Source organism: Siniperca chuatsi, linkage group LG8 (genome assembly GCF_020085105.1).
Source record: "Siniperca chuatsi isolate FFG_IHB_CAS linkage group LG8, ASM2008510v1, whole genome shotgun sequence".
In the NCBI taxonomy this organism is placed as follows: Eukaryota; Metazoa; Chordata; class Actinopteri; order Centrarchiformes; family Sinipercidae; genus Siniperca; species Siniperca chuatsi.
In genome coordinates, this window is record NC_058049.1 from 13,757,065 (window position 1) to 13,766,481 (window position 9,417).

At 42.5% G+C, this 9,417-nt stretch overlaps 1 protein-coding gene across 1 annotated transcript; it reads right to left on the bottom strand.

The window, feature by feature from the left end:
• Positions 1–171: 171 nt before the first annotated feature.
• On the bottom strand, positions 172–2,527 carry si:ch1073-303k11.2 (LRRN4 C-terminal-like protein). Its single transcript, XM_044205222.1, has 2 exons — positions 2,241–2,527; positions 172–1,372 (listed from the first exon to the last, which is right to left on the bottom strand). The coding sequence occupies exon 2, from the start codon at positions 1,368–1,370 to the stop codon at positions 585–587; it is 786 nt and encodes a 261-aa protein (XP_044061157.1). The 5' UTR covers positions 1,371–1,372; positions 2,241–2,527; the 3' UTR covers positions 172–584.
• Between the last annotated feature and the right edge of the window lie 6,890 nt (positions 2,528–9,417).

Below are 9,417 nucleotides of genomic sequence, written 5' to 3' on the forward strand. Positions count from 1 at the left end.
TCAGAGACTTGATGCCAAGGCACATTAAAACTGTTCTTGTGGCTTGTGGTGGCCCTACACCTTACTAACACACATTATGATGTTTTTCTTCGTTAATTTGTCACCTTGCTGTATGTTACAACATGCAAGCCTGTGCAAAACCTTTCTGATGACAGCAAAAATTCAACCAAGAACATTCACACAGTTTTTTATTAAAATAAGTTTTAGTTTATTACAAAGGTTTCAGTCAGTATATCCTAAAAAATGTATTTACAATTAAATTCAGCCATGATAAAAAAAAAAAACACTACAATAAACCTACAAAGGTTAATTTGCCAGCAAACAAACCTGTAGTTCTTACCACAAAATAATTGAATTATACTTTTGTTAGTGTTATTTTCAATGAACACTACTCCTCTTTTCCCCAAATGTTTACATATTCTTTGAAATAGGACTGTAAACAACTTCTTAATTCTACAATCAATCATAACACCACCCCAGAACTATTTGGCTTTTGTTCATGACTACCCCGTTGCTGTGCCCCCTGTCTCAAGGGGCCTGTTCAGTGTGACTGGTATGGATTGTCTGTGCTGAACTAGTCTGGATCACAGAGTTCCCTCTGTGCTGTATGAAGGGTTCCCTAGTCCATCTGTGGAGTCTCTCTTTGCCTTTTGACGCATTTGATACTTCCAGAGGATCACAGCTGCTATGATGAGAAATAGAAGGAGGACGACTCCTCCTATGACCCAGGCCAGCGTGTAACCGTTAGAAGATTTAGGGGGGTCATACCGCTTACAGGAGAACTCTGAGGGGGTGCTGTGCCCTGCATTGTTCACCGCCTCCACACACACCTTAGTCCCAACTTCCAAAGATCTGACCACACCTCGTCGCGAAACATCCCCAAACTCCTTGGCATCCCCCTCATTTCCCTCAATCACCACTCTGTACCCAGACACCACAGAAGACGGAGCGCACCACTGGACTTCTATCTTCCCTATGTCATCCCCTTCAGTGACTGGCAGCAGCACTTTGATGCGTGGTGCTTGAGGAGGCTTATCAGCCCCACTGACGCCAGGACAGAGGCACCCAGTCTTTGCTGAAAGATTGGTGCAGGGCTCCTGATTCTCCAAGCAGGGATTGTATTGGCAGAGCTGCGGTGCCTGCTGGAGAAGGGTCGTCTTCACCGGGTACAGCTTTTCAGGAGGAGAGCTGTGGTTGTCAAGGTCGTCCACATCATCATACTCATCATCTGAGCCCAAGCCAGTCAAGAATATGATCCGTGGACGAGTGACGGGAGGGGAAGTGGAGGCAGCGTGAGTGAAGAGCTGGGAGTGGAGGAGAGGCGAAGCAAAAAGGAGAAGCAAAGCCAGGTTCCAGCACAGTGACGTCATTTCTGAGGACATGAAATGACAAATGATGAGAAAAATAATACGGCCATAAATGGATCAGTAACACTGTTAACAGGATGCTTATCCATTCAGTCTAAGAGAGGAAATGCATCTTCATTGGTAATGTATTCTCTATTGACCTTGTATATTACAATTATACCTAGAGGCCAGTTATAAGAAGGAATTTAAAGTGTAAATAAGGTGGAATAAAGGAATGGTAATGAAGAAGCTAAAGTTATTGTAGTAGTGGTCACTGCGTAAAATCACAGAAACCAAAATACAGAACTTGGTTATAATACTAGACATAAATAAATCAAAATAAAATAAACAAGGATCCACAGTGGTACTGTGGATAAGATCTACCCTATTAGATCAAAAGACAAGAAAGTTTTGTTGAGAGTGGTAAGACATAAAACACATTTCTTTGGCTTGTTGACTAGGATGCTATTTTACCAAAGTTTACGGCTTGGAAATGGCTTTGGGTATAATCAAACATTTGAGACGTTCCAGTTTCCATCCTGTAAACAGCTTTAGATAAATAAATGCTGAGTGCTGGAAGAAAAAATACAACTATTGATGTGACCCCATCAGCACTTCCATTTTCTCTTGGCACCAAGCCAGATGAGTTCTGTGGGAACCCGAGACTGAAACAAAGTATAAATGGATTTTCGCTATATTCATCTCCACTCTGGTTCATTTTAAAACAACCCTTATATTCAGAATATCTTTTCTCGTGCCTTTAAATGCTACTGCTGACTAAATCTCTAAGAATAAACATCAAACCATTCTAGTGTTTTGCATCTGGTCAACACACATATCACCAGAGTGATAAAAATCACTTAAAGTTAAAGTGTTCAAAATGGTTTACTGTACCTGATTGATGGTGATGGATATTTCAAGTCTCTATTCTCTCTTTTTTACTTGTTCCCACTGTGTCTGTTCTCACCGTGTACTCTCTACCGTCCTGCTCTCACTGTCTTAAGTTGTTTCTCTCAGACTCCCTCCTCCTCAACACCCCCTCATTTTCTCCTCTCAGTGCCTCTCCCTCCCCTTTTACTCTTTCATGCTCTGCCTCTCTCCTCTGTCTTTTTCCACTTCTTGCCTCGTTCTCTTTCTCAACAGGGATTCCAACCAGCCATCGTCGCCCTTTTATATTTCTTTGTGTGAAAGGTTTCTGTGAATGTGTGTTGGGAAAGTGAGGGAGGGGGGCAGAGCCACCATGTGCCCATGTGTTGCTTAGCATATTAATGTGCAGCAGCGGGAGGCAGGCTTGTGCTTGTAGCAGTATGTGTTTGTGCAATCTGTAGGTGTAGCTGCCTGTTTTTGATTATTTCTTTAAGAGCTAAACTCCCTGCATACTCTGCAGGTGTTGTTGCAGAAACAAACAGCACATAAGGTCACTTGGTCATAAGGTTGAGTGTGTGTTTATGTGTGCCTTTGAGAGTGGGGGGTGAAGAATGCATGCATATGTGTGTATTATGGACCCCCTCCGCCTCTTGTAGCCTCCATTGTGACAAGCTGGAGGGGAACGATCAAGGCTTTCTCCTTTCATCCTTTTATGGGGCAAAGCTGGCAGAGTAGGCGAGTTCTTTGTTATTCCAAGTACCCACATTGCACAGATGAGAGGAAAAGTACCAGGGCAGAGGCCTCCTTCTTTTCCAGCTTCAAAACTCTAAAGATGTACTCATCCTACCCCACTAAAAATCCTGATAACTTAAGCATTTTCTTAGAATAAATTACGTCATTTAAATTTGAGTTGAGTTGAAATAGAGTCTGTTTATTGTTAAGCACATATGCATGTACAAGGAATTCTTTTGGGGAGTGTCTTACTAAGTAGTAAGGAGCAAAACCAACAACACAAAGCAAACTACAGTTAAGTGAGGTTGTGAGAGTGTGTATTTGCATTTACAAGTCAACTTATATTCATATGTAGGCAAAATGATTTAATAATATGTTCACAAGATAAGGGCTGAGGACACATAAACAATAAATTATTGGGAGATGAATAAACACTGAAGAGAGATGTAAAAGTACAGCCACTTAAATTGTACAGCTGAATGTACTGATGAAAACTAGGAAACAGATGTATGTACTGTTTTATGTAGTCCTACTTAATTGGGAGAAAATGTGGTGTACAGATTTGTGTGAACAGTTGTGTACATGCATGAATATATTGTACAGATTAAGATTGAATGTGAAAGAATCCATAATCAGAAAGGGTATGTTGCACACCAAAACTCAGCTCTAGACCCACTTAACTTTAGTATAAACTGAGGTGTAGCCTATGTAGCTTTTAAACACACCTTTAATCTGTCTTAAGTACATTGTTTGCTCATATTGAACTTGAGAAAATGTAAAAAACCCAACTTTGAATGGGTCTGGAGCTGAATTTTGGTATGTGGCAACAATTTTCACATTGTGGATTGTTTCTCATTATGTGATTGCTTAAAGGGTGTGTGGGTGAATCATGGGTGAAGAAGTGACAAGCTCTCTGTATTCATTGTAAAATCAAGAGTTCATTAGGGAGATTCTGTAGCCATTTATCACGTAGGATTACCCAGAAATGTGGCACCTGGGGTGAATGATGTCAGTCATAACGTTGTCTATGTGCGCGTCTTGGTTCTTGTTGTCATACACACGGAGGGCATGTTACATCCAAATGATCTTTTCCCCGGGCTAGATGACACACAGCAGTTTTCTGCTGCTTCATGCCAGACATCTATATAGAAAAAAGAATGGACTGAATGGAAAAGTACAATGACACTTTCTACAGCAGATTGAAATTTTTAGCTACTTCTAGATAAAGCTAATGTCAATTCCCTGTTTCAGATTTTAGGGGATCATAGTTCCTAGAAATTGTTCATTGTCTGACTATGTGTAACTGTTGGTTGGTCTGTAATATCTCATATCATTCATTGTCCGCAAAGGATAAAGTGCACTGACTATGGTGATCCCCTGACTGTTCCTCAACCACCACCATGAGGTTCACAGCTTTGGATTCTTACTGAAATACCTTGACAACTGTTATATCCATGGTACCCAGAGGATGAATACTAATGGTTTTGTTGATTATCTTATTTTTCATCTAATGCCACCAGCAGGTCAAAATTTTCATTTAACTATGGAAATATCTCAACATCTACAACATAGATTGGCACAAATGTTTGTACAGACATTCATGGCTCCGAATGACTTTGGTGATCCCCTGACTTTATCTTTAGCACCACCACGAGGTTCACATTTGTGGTTTTGAGAGTAATATCTCGACAACTATTGTATGGATTGAAATAAAATATGATACAGACATTCATGTCCCCCTCAGGATGACTCACTTTGGTGATTGTTACATCTACTTCCATCATCAGTTCAGAATTTTAATCTGTCTAATACTTTTGACCAAATACCTGCAAAACTAATGACATTTCCGTGAATCGCAGCTGTACTTTGGGTTTAGTGCTAATTAGCAAATGTTAGCATGCTAACACAAAAACAAGATGGAAAACACAGTAAACATTATACCAGCTAAACATCAGCATGTTAGCGTTGTCATTGTCAGCATGCTGATGTTAGCATTTAGCTCAAAGCACCGCTGTGCCTAGGTACAGCCTCATAGAGCTGCTAGCATGTCTTGCATAGTCTTGTTTATGCAAAGTTAGTCAATTAAAAAGCCCGATAACAAGTGAATGTAAGTCTGGTTGTATGGTTGTCAGGGTCAAACCTCTACAAAGGATATACGCATCAAGAAGAAGGCTTCTCCTTAAGTCTACCCTCATCTCAGGTTGTTTTGGCTGCATGAGACAACCATCTCTACCACCCCGTGTCTGTCCCTCTGCAACGTCAGGAGCTGATAAGTTTCAACCACCTGCCTGTAACTGGATGGTACAGGTTACTGCGACTTATCAGAAGTTCATTTCAGCATTCATTCCTGAATGAGACAATCTGTCTCCAGGAGTTTCAGTTCCAAGTCTTAATTTGTTACAGACATTTTCTCACATTTCCAGCCCAGTAGTAGTTATACAGTATTTTAACTTCTAATAAGTGTACAATATTGTTACACGTGCACTATAATGTGTGAGTGCTGAAACATCTCAACCTGTCTACTTGAATTAACAAAGTTTCAAATACAAAGAAATATACATACACAAACATAGAATCAGTGATTTGTGGGACATGGTACTGTAAGTGTGTCACAAGTGTTTCTGTGAGTGAGCAGGAGATCACAGTGTTAGGTTTAGGGTTAGGGACCAATACAGCTACTGACATTGTATGAGTGTCCACTGGAATATGTATAGATACGATGACAAGCTCACATGCTATTTATATGAGTGAGATCATACTTGTGTACGGGTAAGATTACATCAGAAAACGAAGAGAGCTCCTCTCTTGTTCAAATAAGGGAAGAGAACAAGAGCGAGGTGAACACAAACAAGTATGTGAAATATTTACAGAGACCAAAAATCAAATGTATTTTTCAGATCAACTTTTTTGTCTCTTGTACTTTGCCTCTGACTGTCATATCCTTATCACTTCTCACAGACAAAAACAAAATGACTCGTATTCGTATGGTAATTGACATGCAGTAAACTCCAATTCAGTTATACAGTATAGTGTCAGTGACTAATAGGGGCAGGTTAGTTAATCCCTGATGAATGTCTGGACTCACCTTTCAGGTGAAACCAAGCACAGCACGGGAGGCAGACACATAACTGCGCTCAGATTGTACCACTGATATGGTTCGCTGTTTTGTCTTCACTGAGTAAGGAGACAGTGTTCACTATGTACAGCTTTCCACTGTCAGTGACAGGCCGGCATGCAGAAGTTTTGTACAAACTGTGGTTCCAAGGCCCCAGAGGAAAAAGGAAGCCACTGATGGTGAGTCATACTACTCAAAGTAATGACTAACCCGCCAGTGCATTTCTCCCCTCCCACCACCACAGCATGTTTGAGCATGCTGCTGGACATGTGTCAGACAACCTGCACGTATTACTGCGACCATCATCTGATTCTGGACCACAATTTCACCAGAGCGTTCAGGACAAATTCTTACAGACACTGAATACCTTTATTTCTTAACTCAGTAAAATAATAGTAATTTAAGTACGGAAGAGGATTAGGGCCACATGTGAAAAGTGTATTTGAGTTCTGAGTTTAAAGTCAGACTTCTGATTGTAATCCTCTTTCGTATTTAAGGCAGGAATTCCCCTTAAAAAAATAACCCTTTACTCACTTCTTTCAGAGTGTGACTTTATCAGACTCAGAAATGTGTGGGCCTCTCACAGATGCTCATTCCCTCCCCTACCCACACCTCTCTGAGGAGTTAAAGTATTCCAATTTAAACAGGAAGCACTACTATTGGCTATATCCCCATCACCTTTGACCCCCACTTCATTCAAAAGGAATCCCAGGGTAGTTTTGTAACCAGACTGAAGTTGTGTGAACTGCTATTTTTAGCTAAAAAACACTGTGGAGCCAGAGTGGGCTATGCAGTCTTGCCGTTCCTCAAAGGGCTAATTGGAAACAGTTGTGTGATGATGTAGCAGCACCATCTGATGACAAGGTCCCACATTCCTACATCCACTGCATGTTTATGAGATTATAAACTATGTAGAATTTAAAAGAGATGGCTGGTAATCACAGAAACCATCCTGCAACAGGCGGAGTTCAGTTTAAATCCACCCTACTGAAGTGAATCTCCATGGATTTTGATAGATATTAACCTTTGTTAGGGGAGGAAACGTGCTAAATGCCCATTTATGTATCCTATTAATGTTATACAAGGCAACTCAGACAAGATTCATTTGGACTGGATAAAGTGGTGATGCTATGGCAACAAATACAGACATCACATGTTTATATGTCTCAGGTGTTTTCTGCTGAGCAACAGAATGGGTCACACCTTAAATAGATTACACAATTTAAAATATACAAAGTGTGAGTGGAAAGTGGGCATGTTGGCCATACTGCACTGTAAATCTTGGTTGGTTACCTGCCAGTGTGACTGCTGGACTACACCAGATCATAATCAATATTTACAGTATATACTGCAGCATGTCTCTCTAAATTGTTCTCTGAGTGGTGTAATTTAGGGGACTTTATATTAAACTTGGCATTAATTACAGTGAAATAACAGCTGCCTACAACCTGTGGCACCATAATCAGGTAACAGGGGCACTGACTAATCACCTATAGCCCCGACTTGACTAAAATGCCTTTTGTGGTCCTCAACTGTGTAACTTGCAACCACATAACAGGCCTTTATCACAGCAGACATTTTGACTTGTCATAGTAGGAAAACAACAGGTGTTACTAATAACATTAACAATGGCTCTTTTCAAGTGTCCAAGTAAGCCATGACAGTGTGATAGTGAACCAGCATGTACAATACCAGGACCCTGAAACTAAAAGGAACTAAGCCATCATATATATATATAAAACTTTGTCCTTCACCCTCCGCGGGTGGTCTCATCCTTCAAGCTCGGGTCCTCTACCAGAGGCCTGGGAGCTTGAGGGTTCTGTGCAGTATCTTTGCTGTTCCCAGTACTGCACTCTTCTGGACCGAGATGTCTGGTGTTCTTCCAGGGATCTGCTGTAGCCACTCCTCCAGTTTGGGGGTCACTGCCCCGAGTGCTCCGATGACCACGGGCACCACTGTTGCCTTCACCTTCCAGGCCTTCTCCAGCTCTTCTCTGAGCCCTTGGTATTTCTCTAGTTTCTCATGTTCCTTTTTCCTGATGTTGTCATCGCTTGGTATCGCCACGTCAACCACAACGGCTTTCCTCTGCTGTTTGTCAACCACCACGATGTCAGGCTGGTTCGCCATTACCATTCTGTCAGTCTGGATCTGGAAGTCCCACAGGATCTTGGCTCGGTCATTCTCTACCACCTTTGGAGGTGTTTCCCACTTTGACCTTGGGGTTTCCAGTCCATACTCAGTGCAGATGTTCCTGTACACTATGCCAGCTACTTGGTTATGGCGCTCCATGTATGCTTTTCCTGCCAGCATCTTACACCCTGCAGTTATCTGCTGGATTGTCTCAGGGGCCTCTTTGCACAGCCTACACCTTGGGTCTTGTCTGGTGTGGTAGATCTGGGCCTCTATTGCTCTGGTGCTCAGGGCCTGCTCCTGTGCAGCCATGATGAGTGCCTCTGTGCTGTCCTTCAATCCAGCCCGCTCTAGCCATTGGTGGGACCTCTTGATATCAGCCACTTCAGTTATGTTCCGGTGGTACATCCCGTGTGGGGGTTTGTCCTCCCATGATGGTCCTTCCTCCAGCACGTCTTCCTCTGTTCCCCATTGCCTGAGACATTCCCTGAGCACGTCATCTGTTGGGGCCTTATCTTGGATGTACTTGTGGATCTTGGATGTTTCATCCTGGATAGTGGCTCTCACACTCACTAGTCCACGGCCGCCTTCCTTACGGCTAGCGTACAGTCTCAGGGTGCTGGATTTGGGATGGAACCCTCCATGCATGGTGAGGAGCTTTCGCGTCTTAACGTCTGTGGTCTGTATCTCTTCCTTTAGCCACCTTATCATTCCTGCAGGGTATCTGATCACTGGCAGGGCGTAGTTGTTTATTGCCTGGGCCTTGTTCTTGCCGTTGAGCTGACTTCTTAGGACTTGCCTTACTCGTTGGAGGTATTTGGCAGTTGCTGTTTTCCTTGTTACCTCTTCGAGGTTGCCATTTGCCTGTGGTATTCCAAGGTACTTGTAACCATCCTCAATGTCTGCTATTGTTCCTTCTGGGAGTGAGACCCCTTCTGTGTGGACTACCTTCCCTCTCTTTGTCACCATTCGACTGCACTTCTCAAGCCCGAATGACATCCCAATGTCAGAGCTGTAGATCCTGGTGGTGTGGATCAGTGAGTCGATGTCCCACTCGCTCTTAGCGTATAGCTTGATGTCATCCATGTAGAGGAGGTGACTGATGGTGGCCCCGTTCCTGAGTCGGTATCCATAGCCAGTCTTGTTGATTATTTGGCTGAGGGGGTTCAGTCCTATGCAGAACAGCAGTGGGGACAGAGCATCTCCTTGGTATATGCCACATTTGAT